At 63.6% G+C, this 24161-nt stretch overlaps 4 protein-coding genes across 4 annotated transcripts; 2 read left to right on the top strand and 2 right to left on the bottom strand.

Moving 5' to 3' along the window:
* Positions 1-926: 926 nt before the first annotated feature.
* Positions 927-3942, top strand: CHLRE_02g105050v5 (uncharacterized protein). The gene is made up of 7 exons (XM_001699708.2): positions 927-1211; positions 1316-1409; positions 1505-1818; positions 2023-2179; positions 2373-2530; positions 2902-3037; positions 3249-3942. The coding sequence occupies exons 1-7, from the start codon at positions 1158-1160 to the stop codon at positions 3647-3649; spliced, it is 1314 nt and encodes a 437-aa protein (XP_001699760.2). The 5' UTR covers positions 927-1157; the 3' UTR covers positions 3650-3942.
* Positions 3943-4054: 112 nt separating this feature from the next.
* CHLRE_02g105026v5 (uncharacterized protein) lies at positions 4055-5246 on the bottom strand. The gene is made up of 3 exons (XM_043059789.1): positions 5201-5246; positions 4738-5072; positions 4055-4391 (listed from the first exon to the last, which is right to left on the bottom strand). The coding sequence occupies exons 1-3, from the start codon at positions 5211-5213 to the stop codon at positions 4269-4271; spliced, it is 471 nt and encodes a 156-aa protein (XP_042927422.1). The 5' UTR covers positions 5214-5246; the 3' UTR covers positions 4055-4268.
* CHLRE_02g105000v5 (uncharacterized protein) lies at positions 5185-13836 on the bottom strand. Its single transcript, XM_043059788.1, has 9 exons — positions 13103-13836; positions 10898-11059; positions 9930-10559; positions 9624-9729; positions 9289-9330; positions 8543-9141; positions 7449-8299; positions 6941-7262; positions 5185-6734 (listed from the first exon to the last, which is right to left on the bottom strand). The coding sequence occupies exons 1-9, from the start codon at positions 13145-13147 to the stop codon at positions 6330-6332; spliced, it is 3162 nt and encodes a 1053-aa protein (XP_042927423.1). The 5' UTR covers positions 13148-13836; the 3' UTR covers positions 5185-6329.
* A 1320-nt stretch (positions 13837-15156) lies between these two features.
* On the top strand, positions 15157-24080 carry CHLRE_02g104951v5 (uncharacterized protein). The gene is made up of 17 exons (XM_043059787.1): positions 15157-15487; positions 15741-15835; positions 15957-16318; positions 16420-16484; positions 16593-16723; positions 16837-17563; positions 17683-19044; positions 19333-19497; positions 19609-19653; positions 19787-19828; positions 19999-20082; positions 20228-20440; positions 20602-20895; positions 21115-21150; positions 21244-21306; positions 21795-22754; positions 22884-24080. The coding sequence occupies exons 1-17, from the start codon at positions 15302-15304 to the stop codon at positions 23775-23777; spliced, it is 5724 nt and encodes a 1907-aa protein (XP_042927421.1). The 5' UTR covers positions 15157-15301; the 3' UTR covers positions 23778-24080.
* The last annotated feature ends 81 nt before the right edge of the window (positions 24081-24161 follow it).

The raw sequence follows: 24161 nt of genomic DNA, 5'->3' as shown, positions 1-24161 counted from the left end.
GCAGCGGCGGGCGCAGTGACAGTGGGACTCAGTGGGGGAGCAGATGGTGGCGACGATGGAATGTGGTATAGTGGCTTCTTGGGCACCGTGCTGGTGGGGGCCAGGGCGCGCGGCAGGCTGACGGCCTGGCACCCACCAGGCACTAGGTTGACGGCACTAGGACAGGAACCTTGAACGATCAGAGAGGTACGGGGCAGCACAAATTCACTCCTCTCCGCTTGTTACCTTCATATTGGTAACTGATGTCTTAAGCATCGTCGATAACAGTCATAACACGCAAGGCAGCCTGGCCGAGTGACCAACACTGTAGCAGCGGCGGCAATAGGTTTCCGTGGGCGGCAGAGACCCTGTTGCAGACACGCCCCGTGCCAGGTCCCGTCACCCGATTTATAACGCGGGAGGCGCCTCGGGCAACGGCAACTGGACTGGAATAAAGGATGCGTTATACGTGGACCTCGCCTGTTCACCTGTACATATCGTGACATACGAGTTGGACTGCGGTCAGTGCGGTCTAGCTAGAGCCGAGATCCTGAGAAGCAATTATATCTGGCCAGACATTCCCTGTATCTCCGCACTTCAAGGATTCAGGGCCCAGCTTACATGCAGGCAGGCGCACTTGGCCAGGGCATCCCTGCCCTCCCGTGCCCTGATTGGCGTGCCGCTTGCTAGGCCGCTCGGGTTGCTTGGCACGCCCAAGTCTCAGCCGGTTGCACCTTGACGGCTGTTGCATAACCCAAAGTGAGGCGGGGATATGGCTCATGGCCCAATGGAGGACATGGAAGAAGCTGCACTTTCCGCACGTTTGGGAAGGGCGAGGGGCAGACCGGGGGCTGGGGAAGGGAGTCAGCGCAAGGCCGATTGTGTGTGGCAAACGACCGTCCACGAACAATTGCAAAACTTGTAATACTGTTTATTGATGAAAAGATACCATCTAGAAGTTTGCGATTTGGCTAATACGTATAAACCACGGCATTCATTTCCCGCCGGTGCGAGCAGCTGTCAACTAAGGTCGTAAGGATGCAGTGTCCTATGGCGGGTTGAAACTGCTATATGCAGCTTGGTGCCAACTAAGAACCACAAAGTTCCAGTGCACCGACAGCCCGGTGACAAGCAGGTCCTCACTTCGGTACTCAGCGACTCCTGGCGAGCCCTAGACCATGTCTGACAGCAGCGATGGAGACATGCCAGAATGGCTCAAACAACACACACAGGTGCGGGTATGGAAGCGGCCCGCCGGGCGCCGTGTTGTTCTGCGACGCCCAGTGCGTCGTTGGGGTTGCTCAGGTTTGCTCTGTGCGTTGCTTTTACCCCGCAGACGCCTAGCAAGATATTCGTAGTGAGCAGTAGTGACAGCGACGATGACATTATCTTGCGGAGAAAGCCGGCGGCCGCACTCCCAGCCGCAGCAGGTGGGTGTCAGCAGTCGTGCGCGCGTGCTGTGCGCAGCTGTGCCAACACCTGTACCGTGGAATTTTGGCTCAGCTGTGGTTGCGGCATTGCGCAGGCCCTTCTCAGCCGCCACCTAAAGCTGGTGCGAAGCAAGAGTCCGGCGTTGAGGTCAAGCAGGAGGCCGGGGCGAGGGGGGCCGCGGTGAAAGCGGAGCCGCGCGTTGCTGCGGGCGCAGACCCGCGCACGGCACCACTTGCTGGCGGTGCTGGCGTGAAGCCAGCACTGAACGATGAGCCGGGGGGCGCCGGACCGCTCGGCGAGCCGTTGACACAAACGCAACCACAGACGCAGACACAGGCGCAAACACAGACGCAGCCACCGGCTGGCAGTTTGCCTTTGATGCTTCCGGACAAGATCAACCGAAACAAAGTGAGCTTGGGCAGGCAAGACGCGAGGGGCCAGGCCCACGTGCGTCCTGGGTTGCGGCCGTGGAAAGACCTCCCTTAGGCCTTTCCCTCTCCTCCTCATGCGCACACACAAACCCAATGTGCCCCAGCCCGCAAGGAACCAACCCTAAGTTGTGCACGCCCCGCACCCCGCACCCTCGCCACGATTCCTCCTCCCCGACTTCAGGTGCTGTTCGAGCTTCCGCCGCCGCCGGCCTCGTCCTCTAACGCGGATGGCTACGGGCACGGACACGGCGCAACGGACCTGAGTGGTGACGCGGGCGCGGTGGGCCGACTTATAGTGCTGGCGGCCGCGCCAACTGGCGGCAAGGGCGCAGCAGCAGGTGTGCGGTTACGTGCGCTGCTGGAGTCGCAGCTGTGCACGTGGGTTGTGGGTTTTGGGAGCAATGAGTAGGTCCTCTACTCCAAGTAAAGTGTGCGCAGGAGCTGCCCACACCAGGTGCTGGCGTCACTATCAGCTAACTGTCGCGTTCCTGCCCACCTGCGCGCGGCTGTGTGGTTGCACCTGCACCGCAGGCGGCGGTGAGCCGGGGCCGTCCTCGCAGGGCGGTGGCGGGCCCGGCGGCGCGGAGGTGTGTCTGCAGGTGGACCTGAAGGGCGTCATCTACAACGCCTGGGCGCTGCCGCTGGCCGGCACAGCCATGGTGCTCAACGTGGGGCCCACCGAGGCCAAGGTGGGCGGAGGACATGAGCTACGAGGCCGAATAGGGGGGGGAGGCCTTTTGGGGTGGGGGTGGGGGTGGCACGGCTGCGGGGCGCTGCACGATGGCTGCCTGGAGGGCCGTAGATAGGGGGGGGGGTAGCAGGTGGCCCTCTTGTCCTGGTGACGGGAGCTGCGGGCTGCCTGTCAGCGGCCGAGTACCGGGCATGCGGGGCCCGCACGACTCAGTGCAACTTGGCCAGATGCACGAGGCGTCTGCACGGCATCTGCCTGGAGCGAAGCGTGTCTCCACGCCTCCATGCAGCCCAACGCGGCTTTCGGTGATCAACTATTCCACACTCTGGCTTGTCAAACCCGAACCCAACCCCAAACCCCGCGCCGAAGGTCGAGAGCTTGTTCAACGACTTTGTGCGGCTGCGTGAGGCGGCCGACGTGCACCGGGGCGCCGGGGTCGGCGATGACGGGGACGGCCTTGCGCACCTGCTGGGCGATGACGACGACCAGGACAACTACCAGCCAGGTGTGTTGTCTTGAAGAGAGCACATGGGGCCGCGGGCAGGTTGGCTCTGCGCAGCTGTGGCACTGATGCCGCATCAAAGCGTGTAGCGCCGCGGTTGACAGACGGTGGCTGGGCTCCACAGTTACCGTATAGCCTGTGGCAGGTATCCCAGCACTCACCCCGATAACCTCCTTGCTTTGCGGCTGCACCCTACGCCCTGCCGCTGCCTCAGACGACGATGACGACGAGGCGGCTCCCAGTGCCAAAACTAAGGCAAAGCCTGGCGGCAAGGTTGGGGCCAGGGCCAAGACCGGCGGCAACAAGGCCGCAGCCAAACCCAAGGCGACTAAGAAGAAGGCGGGCGCAGGAGCCAAGAAGAGCGCCAAGGCTGGCAAGGCCACAAAGGCAAAAGCCGCGCCAACAAAAAAGAAGGCCGCGGGTGCTGCTGGCGGCGTGGGAGCAAAGGCTGGCCTAGGAGTCAAGGGTGGGGGTGTGGCCAAAAAGAAGGCGGGGGCGGGGACGGGGGCGGCGGGGAAGAAGAAGGCCGAGGCGGACAAGGGGGCGAGCAAGGCAAAAACGAAGAAGAAGGCCAAGAAGGCGTCTTCCTCGGATGACGATGACAGTGACTGGTGATTGGTCTGCGTCTATAGAGCGGCATGTCTGTGTGACAGCACAGCGGTGTGTCTGAGTGTGACAGGGCGCAGACAGGGGGCTGCACCGTGGGCCTGTACCCGACTGACAGGCTTCGGGCCGCGACATGATCCACTTACTGCCTCTGACAGGTGCACAGGCAACGACATTCTTCTGTGTGCCAGCGACTCACGGATTGTCGGGCAGCAACACCAGCGGCGCGACGAAGCGCATGACAACCGCAAGCGTCGTGTCAACCAGTTGTTTGTTACAGCTGTGGGTCCACCTCCCCGACCCGACAAGCCCGCCCCCGCAGCATAACCAGTGTTCAAACAGAAGGATGGCGAGAGCACTAACAAGGAGGTGGCTGCCTTAGGGAGGCAGGAAAAGGGCTGAGCCCTCCCCTCCCGGGTCGTTATCAACCCAGCCACCTTGACGCGGGCGCCTACTAAGCACACGCCTCTATGTTGGGGGCCTTTGGCATCCCCGCAAATCCGGACGTGGCCGGTTGGGTGGGGTGCACAGTCCGTGCTAACCCGCAGCTAACAAACTAGTCACGTCACTCGCCGCCAATCGACACGTGCACCCTCAGCCCCACGCCCTGCTAGCGCCGTTCAGGCTCTCAGCCCGGCCCCGCCGCCGCCGGCGGCCATGGCGGCCGCTGCAGCTTGGTCGGCTGCTCGAAGCCCATCAGCTTCAGCAGGAGGAGCACACGGATCACGTTGGCGGCGGAGACGTCGCGGTTCTGGGGACGGGGAACGGGGAGGAAGAAGAGAGCGCACATGAGCTGTCCCAACCGTCAACCTGTCAATCAATCCGTCCCCAGTGCCCAGCCGTCCCCGCACATGCACGGTCCTCACCCAGGTCGTCAAGCAGACGTTGCAGACTTTGACCGACCCGGGCCGCTGCCCCTCCTTCAGCCCCCCAAGCCGCTTGATGGCCATCTCATGACACCCGCAGTTGTAGCAGGTCTGCATGGTCGGGAGGGTAGGAGGGATCGGGGGGCCACACAAGGGCTTCCGCTAAAGCCAGGCATAAACCCAGCGGCCCACCCATCCACCAGCAATTGCAATCCCACTCAACCCACCCACCTTGGAGGTCTTGTATTCATCGATGATGAACACATGCTTGGCGGCGCGCCCGCCCCTGACGGAGATGGGGGAGCCGCCCTTCCCTCCCTGGAAGGCCCACGAACCCCACCCCACCACCACCTCCTCCTTGGGCCTGCCGCCCGTGAGCTGCTTGGCGACGCGGTGGAGCGCGCGGTCGCGCTGGATGAACGCAGCCCAGCGCTTTCGGCGGAAGGCGGAGAAGTGGTAGTGCCACAGCACGTGCACCGCGCCCCGGGGCCCCGCCTCTGCCGGCCCCGCCGCCTCCGCCTGCCCCGCCGCCTCCGCCTGCCCCGCCTCCTGCCCCGCCGCCTGCCCTGCCGCCCCACTGGCGAAGAGGTAGCGCAGGCGCTCTTCAAACCGGGCCGCCGACGCGGTCGCCGCCGTGGGGATGCCGCCGACGTACGCCTGCAGGGCTGGCGCAAGGTGTGGGCGGCCTATTTACATGCAATAGGCATTAACAAATACTAATACGTGGCAGTCGCGATTTGTGCCAGTATGCTATGTTTTGCCGACGCACGAACGCAGCACGGACAGGGGGGTTCCTGGGGGGCTTCGGCCCCCCCCTGGAACGCTGCGCTGGGGGGGCTCAGCCCAAAAAAACGACGGTATTTGCGCAACCCAGCCTGGAACAATCAGGGCTCCTGTCTGACAACCCGCGAAAGCGGGACCAGGGCGTGTGCATGCCTCTGACACACGTGCGCGCCTCTGTATACAGCCCCCCTCTATCCACTATCAGTGCAGAGGTCCCTCCATTGTGCAAACACGGTACGAATGATGCGGATCAGTCCCAAAGTAGAATTGCGTAGAGCAACATACCATCATCAAGAGAATATGCCAAGATGCACTTACTGCACCCTTATTTACTACCATCACCCATCGAGATGACGTGTGCCACGCACGGCTGGCGCCAAACCTAATGCAATTGCATCCGGCTGCCTCACCAGCAGAGCGCAACCGCGTCATAGCATTCATTTCGTCTCATCTCGTCGTACGTCTCGCAATAAAGACAAGGGGTGGCAGTTTTGTACAGCTGGAAAAAGGGCTGAGCCCCGGCAACAGTCAGGGGAGGAGGATGCAGGCACCGCGGTCCCTGTGCTTTGTATTGGGCTAGGGCTAGGGCAGGGCAGGGCGCCCCCTGGGCTCGGGGGCCAAGGCAGCACACGCGGCACAGGTCGGGGATCCACGCGTGCCTTCCCTTGCTCTTAGCCCCACTTCCGCAAGCCTGTAGCCTCATAACCAGTGCACGAATTCCTCGACTCGTTAACCCGTCCGGCCGGGCTCGGACCTACTATTGGCCGTGGCGCAGGGTGAGTACCGTGGCGTGGGCAACGCTCCTGCAGGTTCATGAACCCACTTGCAGAGAGGAGCGTGCCTGCGCACCACATGGCTCCCTTCTGGTTGCTGCACGTGAACAAAGAGCCTCACGACCACGCTCAGCTTCAGCAAACTGTATCACATGTCTATGGGTGCATTGGCATTCTGCATTAACACGCGCTTAGGTGAAATGCACGCGTGCACGACATGAAACGCGTGACGTCCTCCGTAAATACTCTATTCGCAACATAACATCTTCACCACCCGCCGTCTGCTGCCCGTGCGCCGTTCGCGAGCCTGCTGGCTGCTCCTGCCGTGCGCCGCATCAGCCCTGCGCCCCTCGAGCCGCCGGCGCCACCGGCTGCTGCCTGCACACTGCCGCCGGCGCTGCCACCTGCCATTTGACCCCCCGGTGCTGCCACGCGTTCCCTTGCAGACGACGACACCGGCACCGCGGCCGGCGCCGGCGCCGCTTGCTCTTGGTAGCGCAGGCGCAGGTACACGTGGAAGGCGGTGTTGGTGAGCAGCCCCAGTACCTCGGTGCGGAGCCCAATGATGAGCGCCGCGCCCAGGCTGCCACCCGCGATGCCCAGCCGCAGCGAGCACAGCACGTTGAGCGGCAGCTTGATGCAGGCGATGGCCATGGCGGCGGCGGGCGACACCTGCACGCGGCCACAGCAGAGGCGTTGCGGGGCGCAGCAGGTCAGCGCAGGACAGCGGGCGGCGTACAAAGCAGTACAACTGTAGGAGGCACCCCGCACCAGCACCAGCACCAGCACGTCAGTATCCAAATTCACGGCCCCCGCCGCACAGTCCATCACGCGCCGCAGGCGCCGCCTGCACACACCGGCACACCGCACGCCCGCACCAGGCAGGCTCCAGGCAGGATGGCTCCCTCCATCAGCAGCATACCGGGCCCGGCCGCGTAGGCCAGCGCGCCTGCCGGCGGCCGCGCCAGCCCCAGCCCCAGCAGCGACTTGGACACCAGGTAGCCCAGCTGCCGCGGCACACGCAGCCGCAGCGCCACCTGGCGCCAGCGCTCCGCCGGCAGCAGCGCCCACGCCACGGCGGCGGCGGCGCCCAGGCCGCAGCCGCTCAGCACGATGGCCAGCTCGCCGCCCAGCGCGGCCTGGCCGGCGAGCGCGCCGCGGCTGAGCAGCGCCACCACCATGAACAGCTCCGTCACCTGGCTGTGGGGGCGGATGCGGGGAAGAGGCGTGGGACGGGCGGAGGCGTGGGGCATGGGTACGTTTGGGCAGAGTGGGCTCTGGTGTGCGGGAGGTTCGCCAGCAGCCAGCAGGCGCGGAGCGTGTTAGGTCGTTTGCGTGGCAGGCACAGGGCAGCAGTGGCGGCGCTGCGCAGCCGGCGCTACTCACGCAATGTTGGCAAGCGATGTCGTCCACGCGCACACAAAGGCCCGGAAGGCGGCGGTCTCGGCGGGGGTCTCTTGCTGGGAGAGCCCCAGCACCTGCAGCAGCGCCTGCCACCACACCGGCTGTGCCGGGCGCCGGTGCTGAGGCGCCAGGAGAGCCGGACTGCTGTCCAGAAGGCTACCAGTACCACTGGCGAAGCTGGAGAGCACGTCCGGGTGCGGCTCGTCGTCGAAGAACTCAGTCGACTTGAGCAGTGCGGCCGCGTGCAGGTCGAAGGACGCGTGCAGGTCGGCTGCGGTAGCAGGCGCGGTGCCCGCAGTCGCGGCATCGGCAAGCGCAACCACTGCGGCTGCATCCGCAGCAGCGGCAGCAACACCGTCACCCGTCACGCCTGCACCAGCGGCAGCTGCCACTGTGGCGCCCTGCTGGCCCGCTTGGCGCGCGCTGAGCTCGGTGTACGCAATCTGGTCCGCCTGCACTGCTTCGGCGGTTGCGTTCCAGCCCGCCGCGCGGCAGTAGTTGATGAGGTGCGGCAACAGCTCCGACCACACCACCTCGTCTGCGGCCACCAAGGGCGCGCACCCGAACACGTGGTCCCACTCTGCGCCGCCGGCCCAGGCGCCGGCGCCCGCCGCCGCGGCGGCGTCTGCCCACGTGCTCAGGTCGTACACCAGCTCGTTCAGCTCCAGCTGCGACTCGGCATCGGAAGGCCAGTCCGCCATGTTGGCAGATAGCTCCTCCACCGCTGCGGCATGGGCCACGGCCAGCATTGGCGCCAACATGCGGTAGGCTGTGGCTGAGGCCTGGGGTCCGGCGCCCACAGCGGCCTGGGTTGTTGGGCCGCGGAGCTCCAGCTGGCATGGACAGGGCAGAGGTTGTGGACAGCATACGGGTCAGGAAGGAAGCCCATGCCGTAATCCGACGCTAGCAGCGGCTGCAGGCATTGGCTTCTGCCCCTCCAATGCCCCACCTGGCCCCTACACCAGGTCCCTCAAGCACCACTGCCCACCGCTCTCACAGAGTTGCGGCGCCACAGCACTACGGCCCTCTGCCGGTAAACAGTTGCAAAAAGGCGTAACACTGTCCGTCATGCTCACCATCATAGACCCGGGGCGTGGCGGCCGCGACTCCAGCTCGATCTCGTACTCTGCCAGCAGCGCAGAAGCGGCGCCGTTGCCGGCGACGTCAGCAGCGTCGCTGCCTCCAGTAGCGACATCTGCTGGGGGCACCAGGCGACTGGCGGTGACTCGGACCGGCAGCAACACGCCCCCCGCCTGCATCAGCACCGTCGCAAGACCGGGCGCGCCACCGGCCGGCCCTTGCGCCCCGGCCGGCCACTCCACGCGAACACGCAGCGTCACGGGGCCAGCCGCGGTGCCCACCGCCGCCGTCGCCAGGTCCCCATCCGCCCGCTGCACTGCCGACGGCACATGCAGCACCCGCGGCCACACGTTCACAATTCGCGGCGCCGGCGGCCCTGCACCCGTCACCGCCAGAACGCCTGCAGCTGCGGCACCGCGGGTGAGCACGATGTCGTGCACGCGCTGCACCGCCGCCAGCAGCTCCGCCTCGCGGCCGCCCTGCTCGCCGTCGTCACTACCGCCGCCATCCCGGTTGCTGCGCTGCAGCCCCAGAGCGCGCACCAGGCTGGCTGCATCCAGTCCGCCATCCGGCCGATGTGCTGCATCACCGCCAGCTGCATTGCAGCAGTGCGTGCGCGTGGGGGCGAGTCAGCTGGTGGGAAGCCCCCGTTATAATGCAGCGGGTGAGCAAGCGCAACAATCATGCAAGGGGAGCGTGGAGGACTGCAAGTTACTGAGAGCGAGTTGAAATTGTCACGCACCTTCCTGCGACGACTGGAGCACCATGACCAGCTCAATGCAACCTGTGGTGCGGCAAGGCAAAAGATGCTAGTCTGTCTCTGTCGGCACGACACGCCCACCCGCCCCCAAGCTAGACCATTCAAAGTTACGAACACCAGGCCCGAACTTGGCTTGCGGCCGTCAAGCCTACCCGACCCGCCCCTGAGCATCTGCATCCCACCCACATGCCCAAACCTCCGCCTTACGACTCCCATGCTCCCGCCGGCCACCCGCCTTTACGTCACCCTGCACCTGCACCCTTGCAGCTGTCCCGTCGTCGCTGCCAGCGCCTGCCCATTCACCCCTGCCCACTCACCCCTCCGCACGCTCATGTCCGCCAGCACCAGCCCCTTGGCCGCCACCAGCTCCGCCAGCCGCTGCTGGAAGCCCGGCTGGAGGTCCTCCGGCTCCGCCCATGGCACCTGCAATGGAGGTACGGGCCGGCACGGCACAGGGGGTGAAGAGGCCGAGGGGCTCGTGTGCGAAGGCCGGCTGACTGAGAGCTGCACGAGAAGATTTTGGTGCTGGTCGTGGTGGTGGTGGTAGGCGAATGCGGCATTCATGGCTGGCTGGCTGATTACACACACGTCCCTCCACATACGGCTCAAGCCCTCTGCCTCACCTTGAATGTCAATGCGCGCCGCTGCACAATGGACCGGTAGGGCCGGTTGGCCAGCAATGCTCGCATGCGCGCCAACGAAGCGTCCGCCGCGGCAGTGTTGTAGGAGGCTGCTCCTGCCGCCGCTGCTTCAGCCTCCACAGGAGCGTACTGCCGATGGGCCACTTCCCCTTCCTGCGGTACCGCTGCGCCTGGCGCCTCCGTTGCTGGCAAACCAACTGAGAGAGCCGCGGCGGAGCCCGCCGCAGCATTGCTTGCGGCTGGGCTTGCGTCGGCGGAGCACGTGGCCGCCGGCCCGCCTCCACCCTCGCAAGCCCTCAGCCCCACAGGGCCCACCACATCAAAGCTTTCGCACTTGCTCGCTAGCCGGGCTGCTGGCGCCCCATCCGTCGTTCCAGCACCCGAGCCTGAAGGACCGCCTGCGCCTGTGCTCGGCGACCTGGCGCCGCGGACCCTGCCGCCACCCAGCACCATGCCAGTGTAGGCATTGATCGCCATGACCACCAGGCGCATGGCGATGATCTGGTAGAGCGGCGGCGCCAGCGCGGTGCGGTGCGCGTGCCAGCAGTGCAGCACAGCCGCAGCGGCCGTCTGGAACGTGCCCACAGCCACCTCGGCTGCAATGCTGGGCGGCTGCGTGAAACAAGGGCGCGCAGACGTGAGGGGTTACGCGGGCTGCTTTGCGGCACAAGGCAAAGGCATGAAGTGGCCACATGCGAGTCTGGTGGAGCGCTGGGGCGGCGGGCAGCTGTGCTGTCGTGCGTGCGCGGTGCATGCATGCGCGGGTCGGCTGCGAGCGGCTGATGGCATGACCGCACTTGACTAGCTATGCGGTGTTGCAGGTGGCGGGTCGTGGTCGTGGGCAGACATGCGGGATGCTGCGGATGTTTGGCATTATATGTGCGGGTCAGAGCAAGCATCTAAAATACGGTAGCAGTACAGTCATGGATTCCGGCGGCGTCAATGCGCACCTTGCAGCCGAGCGTGGAGATGAACAACATAATATCGAAGACCACATTTAGCTTGAACGCTGTCGTCAGGCTCAAGTAGGACGGCTCTGCCGCAGGGCCGCGCAGCAGCATGAACACGAAGAACTGCAGCCGGCAGAAGTACATAAGTACCACCGCCAGGCCCTGTGCTCATGCGGAGTTGAGGGTGTGTAGGCGTTGGGTGGGGGGTCAGGACAAGCATGCGTGTGGGGGTCAGTACGGTTCAGCGTGGCCGGGCGGGTGTTGCTGCTGGTCAGAACTGCTCAGCACAAGCATGTGGGGTTCAGTATGGGTTCAGGACAAGCTCGAGAGAGACAGTGGGCTTGCGGACCAGCGCGGCCGAGTTAGCGTGCCCCGGCCCCCGCAGGGGGCGCGGCGCACCTATACGTTGGCTCGCCCCCCAAAGGGGGGCGACAGCCATAGTCCTCGGCAAGAACCTTACATTAGGGTTCTGTCCAGTTTTGCGCTTTTTGGTAGAACATGGACAAGAATAGAGGCTGTAACAGAGTATTTGCCAAGTGCAAAAACCCTTGAAGGCATGCGACACAGAAAAACTAGTATGTAAAGTGCACCGTCCAGGCCACGAGGCCGCCGCCAAAAAGAGCCGCTCAAAGAGCCATAAGAGCCATAAAGTCAAGCTGAAAGCAGAAAGCCACAAAGCGGAATCCTCAACCTGTGTTAATCCTTGCCCTGCCCGTGCCGTGTCCCCTCCTGTCTCTCCTGCCTCCCCCTGCCTCCTGTCGCCTCCTGTCTCCCCCTGACTCATGTCGTTCCTGTCTCCTGTCACCTGGTGCTGCACATCCTCTCCTGCCGCGCGTTTCAATCCCAAACTATACAGTGCCTGACTTCGCAGCCCCACAAAGGGCGAGCCATCGCGCTGCGAAGCTGGGAGGTTTCAGAACAGGGGGGGTCTTGCCAAGTTGGTAAACACACGTTCCCGGCACCCGCCGACTGCGCGCAGCCATTATTTAAGCCATCCATTACACGAAGCTATTGTACACAAGGTAGAAGACGCCCCAGCGACGAAGTTTCGATACCCGACTCGAGTCAGGGAACCTCGATCGCGAAAGTAACTGAGGCTAAATCATATTTCGCGCACTCTAACGCATGGAATGGTGTCCGATGCCTCAGGAAAGACGATTCTTTGGCCGATTTCATCGCACAGGCTGGCGCTGGTCCAAGTTAACTATCAGATACGTAGATTGCTTCAATCTCAGCACTTATGTACCTGTCAGGAGGCCCGTAGGCGTGTAAGCTGCGAGCGCGAGCACATGTCCTTATTAGTGCCGTGCTGGCTGCCCCACAACGTGAGACCTATGAAGCTGAGACTTTGTTATTATTATACTTGCAAAACGTGTAAGGCTGAACGGTTTCGCCGCAAGGGCGAACTTGAACTTACTTCGCGACGTCCAACCGTCCAACGTCCAATGCACAGCCCCGACCCCCCAGCACCGGCACCCAGACCACATTTTACTTATATAGTGGAGTCTGTATCTCGCGGTGGGGTACGGTATGACGGGTTTTGTGCGGGGGGGGGGGGGGTTGCGGGGCCGAGCTGCGGGCACGCGGGGGGAAGTCCGCGCGCGCCCTCGCAATTTCACAGGGCGTTGGCCCAGCAATTAATATTACATAAAATAAATACGTAAGTATTTAGAAGCTGCGCGGGCGAAAACGAGCGATTTTGCGTCCCTTGGATCCCATTTCCCCAGACTCCAATTCCCCGCCCCCGACCCCGACCCCGACCCCGACCCCCACCCGGTCACCGGTCCAGGAGGTTGTGTGCACGCCAGCATCCGCAGTACCTTTGGTCCAACGTTTGTTACGACTCTGGCACTCAGATCATACTCAGACGATAGTCGCCACTTCTACACCAGCCTCCTCTCGTGCTCGGCATTTGAACAATGTACATTGCGTCCCCTGTCACTTGACTCCCTTAGGGGCACGCTCCATGGATCGCATGGCGGTCCGCTAGTGGGTATTGCTGGCCGAAACCGTGCCGCAACCCCTCGAAAAGGCGGTCGGCCGATCGCCCGCACGGGCCGCCACAATGATTTGAATGCCTTAAGCACATGCCAACTCTGTGCTAACATTACCGTATCCTCTGTCCATTGTATCGGGGCGCAGGACATGTGACTGCCTCTGACAGGTGTACCGGGAATGACGCGTTGTTGTATGCTAGCAACTCACCTTGTAGGTGTCGGGCGGCAACACCAGCGTCGCGAGGAAGCGCATGACGACCGCAAGCGTCCCAAAGGTCAGCCATTTGTCGGAAGCATCAATATACGTAATGTCACGTAATACTGCCAAGCCATTAAACAACAGATAGCCCGCCCTCGCTCCGGTCGTGGCAGTGCACGGGTACCCGCTCAAAAGCTTCGTCCAAGGCAACGTCTGCGGGCCCAGGCCTGCACAGTGTCTCTCGGCGAGAGGTGCATAACTCAGGACGGCTACCGAAAGCACCGCGGCGGATATCGCAACCTCGGACACAGTTCGCAGCATTGCGTCGTTTAGCATAATATGATAATACAGATACGCGTCATCCTATTATTCTAGTATTCGGTGTACTGAAACATGCGCGGTCGGCGAAGTTCATAGTCGATCACTCACAGGCGATGCATACGACAAAGCCGTCAAGCGCCGGGCCTGGGGTTGCGCCTGTGGATGCGCTCGCTTGCGTCTCAGCTGACCCACCGCGGGTTGAGGCTAGTTCATCCGGCGGGGGGTTGGGAGACCAGTAGATTGTTCTGATACGCGCCCCATGCCTAAAATAGAAAGAGCAGCATTGGAGAGCTCATAATTTGAAACAGGTTGAGGTTTGGGCCTTTGGGACGTCACGCTTTTTTGGGGGGGCGAAAGGTGGGCGTTTTGTCACGGTTTTCTGCAAGTATTCAAACGCCCCCGGCATTTGAAGCACAGATACGTACCGTGACATGCAATGTCGCTGCAATACATGCTTTGTACAACAATTCTTCCGGGTCGCCACCGTCCACAGTCCATCGTCCGCTGCCCGATCAATCTTTCCCGGAATCTGCCCTTCCGCTGCTCGGTCCAATCAGCTCACCATGCAGGGATCTCAGAGGGGCTTTGAGGTTTTGTACGAAGGGGGGGAGGTCGGGCAGGGGGATCCCGGTAGTCGTGGGGTCAGTAAAGTATTTTCCGACCGCCCCCCCTTGCTCATCCAATAGTAACGAGATACGCCTTCCCTGAGCCACGCAGCCCACCGGTAGGACAGGGCAAGGCTGTCACATCAGGGAGACTTGGCACACTTGGAAAAGGCAAAAGCGCTGCACAGCAGATGGCTGCGGCTAGCTGCGGTGCGAGTCTGTGCGCGATTGTGCGCGCCGTGCACCAAGGCCCAAGAAGCCTAGGCAGCGGAAAGTCCCAACAGGGCCTAGACTGTGTTGGCATTTGCGGCAGCAGCGGCATAGGGGTGGGCGAGCTGCGATGGGGGCGCCTCGTTTGGGCCAAGTCCATTGCGGCGATGGCTCTGGGTGAGTGTCGCTCCGGGGTGGTTGGGGCTTAAACATCACAACTGCTAATGTGTGTAACCCCAACCACTGTCCGCTACTCCCGACCACTGCCACTACCACAGGCCGCATGAAGCGGATCATTGACGGGCGGCCAAACCTGGGGAAGTTCACCCTGACCTGCAAGGGCTGCGAGCAGGAGCTGCCCGTCGGGAAGGTGACGCCGTGCCTCCAGTCCTGGGACAACGTTTTGAACACCTTCAAGAAGACCGTGCTGTTCCGTTTCCCGTGCAACAAGTGCGCAAAGTTAGCCACGTACTCCTTCCCTCTCCTTCAAGAGGGAGAAGGCGCTGGAGCATGTGCTGGAGTAGCGGTTGTCGCAATACATTCCGGTGGCTTTTGTAACGGTTCATGTGACAGGCGGTGGTTGGCGTCGCGTGTACGGTGTCAGACATATACGGAGATCACCGGTGCCTACACCGCCTGCACCTTGCTCGATTGATGCTCGAGTATGCTCGGTGCTGACGGCTGCTGATTTTACCTGGGGGGAAGCAGCAGCAAGGAAGATGGTGGCGTCACGGTCGGAAAGGAAGGCGAAATGGGGGGCGAAGTTACGCAGCGAGGTTGTCAACCAGCGGAGGCTGGAGGAGGCTGTCGTTGACCAAGCGAGTGTGGCTGCTAGCCACGAATGGGCGCGTACTGCATAACAGTATGCGCAAGAACACCCCCCCAATAGACTAGTGGCGTCGCCTACGTCACCGGCAACGTTCGATTGCCACGACAGCTGGTGACATCGGTTCGAATTTAGGGGAGGTCACAGGATGATAGCACCGTGTTCTTGCTTGCTAGCAGTAGCATTTCGTGAAAGGATTTGAGAGTCTATATAGCCATGTGTTAGGGGAATACAGAACAGGTGCAAATGGAGTTTCTAGCTCTCCTCTGGCTCCTCCTCGCGGGGGCGGCCCTAATTCGGTACATAAGGAATCCACGGCGCGATGAGAAGGAAATTGAAGAGCTTGAGGCTGAGGCGGAGGCGCGAGTTGCCGTCTTGAACCGTGAATTGGAGACTGCCAAGGCCGAGTTTGCAGACGCCCAAGCTACTCTAGTGAGATGAGGATATATGCATGTCTTGGCTGAAACCCGCATTGGTTTGGGGCGCGGTGACGCTGCACAATGGGATCGCGCCGCACCAAACAAGCTCCTTGTCATTACAGGATAGCATGCATGACGTTCACGGTGCATACCAATCGTATGCATCAAATGCACCAGGGAGAGCAGGCGCTCGCGACGGCGCCCACACAGGTCCCTCTCGACCCCTGAAAACGCGGCCCTTCCCCCCTTCCGCCCGGCCCCGGCAGACCCAGCGGGATGCCCATATCAAGGACCAGGATAAGCGAATCCAGGGATTCGATGCAATTCTGGAGGAGCGCGATGGGCAACTCAGAACGCTTCAGTGAGTGGGGGTTGTTGGAGGGGCCTTGCATCGGAGGGAGCAGGTTGAGGTCCGGGATGCTCCCGCTCCCTGCTGATACACTAACACACACACACACACTCGGCACCGAACCTCTTTGCAGGGAGCAACTGCAAGCCAAGGAGTCGCAGCGAGCTCTGTTGGAGCAGTCGCTGCGCCGCACCACGCGGGCGCTGCGGCGCGCGGGCATCGAGATCCCGGCCGGCGTCGTGGCCACCGCTGCCGCGCCAGCCACGCCCATGACCGGTGCTTTCCACGCTAGCACGACCATGGCAGCTACTCCCTATACGGTTGGAACTCGCGTCACCGGCTCCCGCGGGCTACTGTCGACGCCGCTTCCGACGCCCCGTTTCCCTGGCTTTGGCGCCGCGCCTGCGTCGGTGGCGGCACTGGCCGCCGTTGCCAAGACGGCGGTTGCACCCAATGACGGCACGAACAGCTCTTTTGCGTTTGGCTCGCCTACTGGTGAGCATAGCGTGCGCGATTTGACGTGATTTGGTGCAATCTGAGTGTTTGTAGTGACTGAGTAGATACAATTACTGAACCGCGCGCTGCCCATGCTGCAGGTGACGAGCCCGTCGACAGCGAGGTCACCTCCATTTCAAGACATGAGGTGGGACCAGAGAACCAGGCAAGTAGCGTGTGGGTCCTGCTTCAGTATACTTGAGCGCCGTATAGGAGTTGCCCTGGAAGCCAGGTTGGGGTAAAACCTGACGCCACGCTGCTGATGCCCTTGTAGGCCGAGCCCTTCTTGCCGGAGCTGCTGCAGCAAGCGCGCGGCGAGGCCACCCGGCTGGAGGAGGAGGGCGAGGCGTTGCGCAAGCAGGTCACCACCCTCAGTGAGCAGCTGGAGCTGCGTGACCACGAACTGTGAGTGCACGGCGCACTTCGCGGCACCTAGTCAATGCACACTGTAGGCCTGTGTGCACCTTCTTGCGCATGCCGCGGTCACGGCTCACGTGTGCTCGCTGCAACCGACGCAGGTCATCGGTCCAGTTAAAGGTGGAGCAGCTGAAGGCTGACGCTGTTGATGCCGCGACCAAGACCAGCAGCATGTGCGCTACCCTGGCTGCGCGCGATGGCGAACTAGCCACCGCTCGCGCCGCCGCTGCCTCGTCGTCAGCCGCAGCTGCCGCCGCTCAGGCTGAGGCGGAGGAGCAGGGCTCGAAGCTGGCCTCAGTTGAGGCTGAGTGCGCCGCCCTGCGCGCTGACGTCAGCCGCCTGCGTGCTGGTGCGGCGGACCTGCGCAGCCAACTGGCGACCGTGTGCGGTGAGCGGGACGCGGCAGTCGCAGATCTCAGTGACGCACGTGCGGCAGCCGAGGACGCGCGCGACGAGATTGGCACGCTTCGAGGCGATGTTGCAGCCGCTCAGACTGAGCTCAGCGCGCTGAGGGAGGAGGTGGCGGCGCTGCGGGCTGAGCTGGCACAGGCGCAATCGGAGGTGGCGGCAGCCGGAGAACAGGCGGAGGCACGACAGGCTGAGCTGGTGGTTGCCCAGGACCAATTGCAGAAACTGGAGGAGGAGTTGGCTGCCACTAAGGCAGCAGCGGTGCGGGACGCGGCCGCTGCAGAGCAGGCCGCCCAGCTGGCAGAGGTGGCGGCGGCGCGTGCCGAGGCGGCCGAGGCGGCGGCCCAGGAGCAGGCTGTTTTGGCAGCCAGTGAGCAGGAGTTGCGCTGCAGCTTGGCCTCCGCAACAACCGAGCTGCAGGTGGGGCACGAGGCATACATGCTGCCCTCTGTTCTGTGAAAGGTCCAGGGCAGTGTATGTTGCGCTTGTCCATGATCTCTTTTGCTCAATCTTAGGACTGCTTGTTTATTGTGTTTCAGGAGGCCAAGGCGCGCCTGGCGGAGCTGGGCACCAACCTGCAGGACGCACAGCAAGGCCGCCAGGAGAAGGAGGCGGCGCTGGAGGTGCTGAGCGGCCGTGTGTCGCAGCTGGAGGCCCGCGCCGCAGAGCTAGAGGCGATGCGTTTGCGTGTGGCCGAGCTGGAGGCGCAGGGCGCTAGCCTGGACGCTTCCCGGTACGCCGTGACAGCCGAGCTGCGCGACCGTGTGGGCGAGCTGGAGGCGGAAACCGAGGCCCTCCGTACGCAAGCTGCAGACGCCGATGCCACCGCTGCGGCCGTGCGCGCGAGCGTGGAGCAGGCCAGAGCGCGCGAGGTCGAGCTGGAGGGGGAGCTGGCTGCGGCTCGTGGCAAGGCCTCAGAGCTCGAGACCGAGCTCCAATCTACCCGCAACCATACGGCAGAGCTCAAGGCGATGCTCGAGGAGTCTCGCAGCGGAACGGCTCAGGCGAAGGCTGGTGAGCTGGAGACTCCATCGGCGGCGGCAGAGCAGCAGCTGGCGGACGTGCAACAAGAAGCTGCAGCGGCGCAGGCTAAGGCCTCTGCCGCTTCGGAGCTGGAGCAGGCGGCGGCAACGCAGCAGCTGGCGGCGGCGGTGCAGCAGCTGGCGGCGGCGCAGGATAAGGTCGCACAGCTCGAGGCCGAGGTTAGTGCTGTGCGTGAGGAGGCAGCCACAGCTGCCGCAGGACATGCAAAGGCCAATGAGCACGTCACCCTCCTGCAGCAGCACTTGGAGGCTGCCGATAGCAGAATTGCCGAGGCAACTGCAGCCGCAGATGCCAAGGCAGCGGCGCTGGAGCAGGCGGCAGCGGCGGCCAGCAGCCGAGCTGCCGAGGTGGAGGCCCAGCTCCATCAGTTGCAGGCCAGCACGTTCGACCTCCAGGCCGCTGCTGCCACTGCCGCTTCCGCCCAGGAGGCTGCGGCAGTGGCAGCCACTGCGCAGCTGTCGGCGCTGCAGGCCGAGGCAGACGAGGCACGTCGGGAGGCGCTCGCAGCGCGCACCGTGGTCAGCTGCGCACGTGCTGAGTTGGCGGCCGCTCATGCGCAGGCCGACGTGGCGCGCTCTGCCGTGTCCGAGGCGGCGTCAGCGGAGCTCATCGCAGCACAGCAGGAGCTGATGCTGGCAAAGGAACAGGCGGCGTCAGTGAAGCAGGAGCTAGAGGAGGTTCGGCAGCAGGCTGAGGAGGCAAAGGCGAATCTGCAGCAAGCTAGGTCGCAGGCAGAGGCGGCAGAAAAGGCGGCTGCCGCTGCACGTGATGAGCTGGAGGGTGCGCAGAAGGACGCGGCAGCCGCGCGCGCGGCCGCTGAAACGGCGCGGAAGAAGCTGATGGCGAAGGGAGCACAGGTGGATCGTTTGGCGCACGTGCTGCGTGGCGTGTACGGCACTTTCGATACCACACTGTCAGCTCTGTTCGAGCCTCAGCACGCTGGCGACGCGCTGCAGCCTGCGAACCCCTCGCCCCAATCGTCATGACGCCTCACGACATTGTTACTATTCATATATTTATAGCGCACTGTGATCATTCATTTTGAAAGCGCCGTCATTTGCGAGGAGCGAGTGGGGCTAGCGGGCAGAGCTTAGCACGGCATCTCCCCTGACGCCGCCGCCGGCCCCTTGCGTCTCCCCATGCAGGCGGAGCAGGACCTGGCGGCGGCTAGGGTGCAGGCCGAGGAACTCCAGGCGCACGCAGACGGGCTGGCAGCTAAGTGCAAGGAGGTCGAGGCGGCTGCAGCGCTTGCCGCTGCAGCCGCGCAGACGGAAAAGGCGGCCCTAGAGAAGCGCCTGTCAGAGCTCCAGGTGGGTGCGGGCTAGCCATAGTCTTGATTCTGCAGTGCTGGTCGTGGCGTCGCGGCGTGAAGTCATTTGATGCCATGGTTGACAGCCATGGCCTTTTCTTTCGCTTGGCAGGATGATGTGGAGCAGCGCGTCGAGCAGGCAGTCGAGCAGGCTCAGGTGAGCAAAGAGAGCGTTAAACACGCTGCTGATCGTGGCTGCTGATGCTGCTTGTGCATTGCCTCGGCACGTGCGCTTGCTGCGTCAAAGGATGGCGACCGCTTGACCGGATCCGGGTTGGTACACTCTGCAGACCGGCCAAGACCAGCTCGTCGAACAAGTTATGCAGCTGCAGGTGAGGCAGTCTTCGTGCTACGGAGCACAAAAGCTTGTATCAGTGTTGCGTTTAACCAAGGCCTTAAACGCTGTCGTTGCAAACGCAGCGTTTACCGCAACACTGCCTTGTATTCGTCCATGCAGCAGCGCACTTTCGCCAACACCTTCTTACCGCTGACCGCAATACAGGAGGAGTTGAAGCGCGCGCGTGGCGAGCTAGCCAGCGCGTCGGCCGAGCGCCAGTCGGAGCGCGTGGCGCATATGTACGCTCAGGTGAGCCGCTGCCTGCCTGCCTGCCCAACCGGGCTTGCTACCCCCATCAACCATTCGCATCACACGCTCCTCTACGCCCGTTTCTTTCACATTTGGACCTGGTCTCGAGTTGTGCCCCACATGCAATTACAACCGCATGCTACAGGATGAGCTGGAGGCCGCCAACCAGCTGTTCAACATACTGGACAGGGATCTGCTGTGCCACCAGGTGGGCATGAGTGGCGCCCTGAAGGCGCTGTGCGGCAACGCCTCGCACACGTTCTCTCAGCTACAAGGCCAGCTGGCGGCTCTGGACGCCGCGGCGGGTGATCTTGCGGCGCGGCTGGCGCTTGAGGTGGAGCACTCCGCGGCACTGCAGGTACAAGTCACGCCTTGCAGTTCAGGCACAGCTTGGTCACGGCGGCTCACAGCCAGGCGTTTTGGCAATTCGCACCCATACACGTGTGCACTATTCGCACTGTTGCTGCCATGTTCTTCTAGTCCAAACTTCTGCTATCTGTCCTCGGTGCACCTCTGCAGATCCAGCTGGTCCAAGCCGGCGCCGACAAGGCCGCCCTTGCCGCGCTGTCCTCGCAGCGCGACAGCTTGCAGGCACAGGTGGGCGAGCTGACAACGCGTGTCGGCGAGCTCACTGCGCGCTGCGATGCTGGCGCGGCAGACCTCCTTGCTGCAGAGGCGGCCGTGGCAACTGCTATGGCGGAGCGGGACGCACTGGCGGCGCATGTTGCCGACTTGACCTCCGCGCTGCAGAAGATTGAGCGGCAGAGACTGATTGAGACCAAGGAGATGGCCAGCACTGCGCACGAGGCCAAGGTAAGCTGGCACACGCGGTGATGTATCCAGACGAGGCGGGTGCGGGCTTCGCCATAGTATCGCGACGTTGTGCATGACGCGTGTGTCGCAGACACTACCTCACTACGCATGCGAAAGTATATAGACGGGACAGTCCGCCCGCAAGAGCACGCTGCACCTACCTTGGTATGGGATTTAGCGTGAAACAACGCCGTGGATCCCGTATGCGCGGCTTCGCAGGTCTTCGTGGAGACGCTGTCAACAAACGTCTCGCAGGTGCGTTGCAGGATGCGGGGTCCATACGCTTGGCTTCAATGCTTCCTTGTACTCTGCTTCTGCTGATCTGGCGCTCGGTTGCTGGTGCTGTAGGTGGCGGAGTTGCTGTCCAGATCCCACGCGGCCGAGGCGCAGGCGGAGGCGGCAGAACAGCAGGTGGGCGCGGCCGGCGACGGCAACAAGGGTGACGACCAGAGTGGGCCTGCATGAGACACGTGGGCGCTCGTAGCTAGCCCGGTATGGCAGTAGTGTTTGGCATTTTCCTGGTGGTACTCGATGCAACAATTCTATTCGGGTGGCTGATTCAGCTGGCGCAAGATTAATTTGGTGTGCGCTATGCGGCGTCACGTATGCAAGTACGGTAGCAGGAATGGGTAGTAGCAATGCGTTTGCGATACGTGACCTGGACGCAATCTACGCGAGCGCATAGGAGAGGAGTGGGTGCATTAGATGCTTTCTGCAGCCAGTAAAGTCGGCTGATAGCTTCGCTAGCATTCATAGTCAAGGCACCACAGTAGGGCGATTGGTGTGCACCAAGACCATGCAACTGTAAACCAACACGTGAAAGACATGCACCGTCTCCCAAAGTAGCCCATCGCGGAACCTCAGACCCACCCCGGCCGCACCGCCCCTGTCCCGCGCAGGCGTGTGCCGCACGCTCCGAGCAGCAGCGGCTGCAGGAGCAGGTGAAGGAGCTCCAGGCGCAGCTGTCGGCCGCGGCGAGGGCCCCCGCTGCCGAGCTCGCGGCGGCCCAAGCAGCTGCAGCCGCGGCCCAGGCCGAGGCTGCCCGGCTCCAGCAGGAGGACGTGCAGCGGCTGCAGCAGTTGGCCAAGCTAGAGAAAGTGCTGGCGGCTGCGGAGGAGGACCAGGACCAGCGTGAGGCCGCGCGGGACGAGGCTGAGGCCGCCGCCGAGGCGCTCCGTGCCGAGCTGGTCGCCGTGCGTGCACAGCTGGAAACCGCCGTGGCGGCGGCAGCCGCCGTTGAGGCCGAAAGCGAGTCGCATGTGGCAAGGCTCGCGGAGCTGCAGGCCAAGCTGGTGGCGAGCGAGGCGGCCGCGTTGAAGGCAGCGGAGCAGTGCGAGCAGGCCCGTGCTGAGGCAGAGGGGCTGCGCGCAAGTGCTGCGGCGGCCGAGGAGCGCGGCATGCAGACAGCGACTGAGCTGACGGCGCTGAAGGCGCAGCTCATTGATTTTCAGACGACACTGGACGACGTGGAGGAGGAGCAGCAGCAGCGCGCCGCGGAAGCGAACGCGTTATTCCGGCGGCTTGCGGAGGCGGAGCTGACGGCTGACGTGCACCAGGCCGCAGCGGAGGCGGCTGGTAAGCAACTGGCGGGGCTGCAGGCGCAGCTGGACGCAGCGCTGGAGGCGGCGGAGGCCGCCGCAGCGGGGGCGGAGGCTGAGCACCGGCGGCGCATAGGTGAGCTTGAGGCCATGGTGGCGGAGGCGGTAGCGGCCGCCGCGGCGGCGGACCAGCGGCGGGCTGTGGCGGAATCCGAGGCGGAGGCACGTGTTGGCGGCGAGCTGGTATCGCTGCGGGAGCAGCTGGCGGCGCTGCAGAAGGCGCGCACCGTCGCCGAGGCGGGCCTGGATGAGAGGATCAAGGTGGGTTGGCAGTTGCATGCATGTACAAGAGCTTCGGTACCGCAGCCGGTGGTCCTTGCGTGCTGCTCAGGTGTTTTGCATCTTACTTTGCCTCTTCCCGATTCCTTGACGAATGGACCGGTGGCGCAGGCTGCGGAGAGCAAGCGGCAGGCCGCGGAGGCGGCGCTGGCCGCGGCACGCGAGGCAGAGGCTGCCCGTGTGGCGGAGCTGGCTGCGCGGCTAGACTCTGCTGAGGAGCGCGGCCGCGCGGCGGCGAGTGAGATGGCTGCCCTGCTACGGGCTCTGGACGTGCAGGCGGGAGCGCTTCGGGTGGGTAGCATCAGTTCTAGTGCAAGCGGTAGCGCGGCTGCGTCACCTGGGGCGGCTTCGCGCGGGGCTGCGTCACGTGCGGTGTCGCGCGCTGGGTCGGTGGGGTCTGGCTGCAGCCCAAGTGCTGCCATGGGTGGGGCGGAGGGAGGCCGGGTTGCTGTTGGCACGATAGCGGACAGCGGGGGCATGTGCCTGCCAGGGCTCGAGGCGGAGTGTAGTGCGCACCTGCGTGGTGGGCCATCGTGGGGTAGTGAGGGCGTGGAGCTCGAGGAGGACCACCCGCAGGGCCCGGCTGCCTGGCTGGCTGCTGCAGCTGCCGACCCTGACACAGTGGCGGCGCTGTTCAGCCGCGCCCTAGCGGCGGTGGTGGCAGCCGGCAGCCCGCCGCAGGCGCCGTCACGCGGCCGCGATGCCGATGCTGAGACGCCCAGCCGGACCGGCAAGGCCCGAGTCGTGGCTGCTCCCGCAGCGCCAGCTGCTGGCGACGGCGCTGGTGATCAGCGGTTGGTGATAGGGGATGCGGTTGCGGTGCGGGATAGGGCCCTTGGCCATGGCGGTGTCAATGCGTCACCAGACACGGACGCGCGCTGTCGGCTGGTGCTGTCTCCGGCGGCCAAGACGCCGAGCGCAGCGCAGCACCGTGGCCGGGACCGCGGCCGCGCAACTGTCGCGCCACTCGAGATGCCGGCATCGGGTGTGCAGTCTGAGCTGTGATGGGAACTTGCACAATTTCTGCGTGTGTGCGGGACTGAAACATACCTTGTCGTCGCGCGCATTTGCTGAGCCTCACGGCATTACCCACGGTATTGTTCACCTGAGTTTGTACATCTTTTTGCATGGCTGAACGGATGGGTGTGTGCTTCATTGTGTATGAATGTACCGCACCGAAGTGCATACTGTGCAGCTTGATAGATTAGCACAAATCTTTTGCTGGGGAGTATGGGCAGGCGGCCCAATGGCAGGCAGACGTTGGCGCGCATACGCGTTGCGACTATGGTGTTGTAACGCGCATGCGCGCCATCCCGTTGCCTGCCTATCTCCCCAGCACATTGCTGCGCGTGTGCCGTAGTAGTTGCAAGTCCTTTGCGACTGCACTTC

This window comes from Chlamydomonas reinhardtii, chromosome 2 (assembly GCF_000002595.2).
Source record: "Chlamydomonas reinhardtii strain CC-503 cw92 mt+ chromosome 2, whole genome shotgun sequence".
NCBI lineage: Eukaryota > Viridiplantae > Chlorophyta > Chlorophyceae > Chlamydomonadales > Chlamydomonadaceae > Chlamydomonas > Chlamydomonas reinhardtii.
This window is presented reverse-complemented; position numbering and strand designations above follow the sequence as displayed.

Excerpts from the sequence above, each read along its gene's own strand:
- CHLRE_02g104951v5 (XM_043059787.1), top strand. The coding sequence starts at position 15,302 with ATGGAGTTTCTAGCTCTCCTCTGGCTCCTCCTCGCGGGGGCGGCCCTA. Across the intron at positions 20,083-20,227 it reads TGGCGCATATGTACGCTCAG|GATGAGCTGGAGGCCGCCAA; the intron begins GTGAGCCGCTGC and ends CGCATGCTACAG. Across the intron at positions 22,755-22,883 it reads GCCTGGATGAGAGGATCAAG|GCTGCGGAGAGCAAGCGGCA; the intron begins GTGGGTTGGCAG and ends CCGGTGGCGCAG.
- CHLRE_02g105000v5 (XM_043059788.1), bottom strand. The coding sequence starts at position 13,147 with ATGCGCTTCCTCGCGACGCTGGTGTTGCCGCCCGACACCTACAAG. Across the intron at positions 11,060-13,102 it reads TGCCGCCCGACACCTACAAG|GGCCTGGCGGTGGTACTTAT; the intron begins GTGAGTTGCTAG and ends GCATGAGCACAG. Across the intron at positions 10,560-10,897 it reads TCTCCACGCTCGGCTGCAAG|CCGCCCAGCATTGCAGCCGA; the intron begins GTGCGCATTGAC and ends TGTTTCACGCAG.
- CHLRE_02g105026v5 (XM_043059789.1), bottom strand. Across the intron at positions 4,392-4,737 it reads ATGAATACAAGACCTCCAAG|AACCGCGACGTCTCCGCCGC; the intron begins GTGGGTGGGTTG and ends CCCCGTCCCCAG.
- CHLRE_02g105050v5 (XM_001699708.2), top strand. The coding sequence starts at position 1,158 with ATGTCTGACAGCAGCGATGGAGACATGCCAGAATGGCTCAAACAACAC. Across the intron at positions 1,410-1,504 it reads CGCACTCCCAGCCGCAGCAG|GCCCTTCTCAGCCGCCACCT; the intron begins GTGGGTGTCAGC and ends GGCATTGCGCAG. Across the intron at positions 2,180-2,372 it reads CGGCAAGGGCGCAGCAGCAG|GCGGCGGTGAGCCGGGGCCG; the intron begins GTGTGCGGTTAC and ends CCTGCACCGCAG.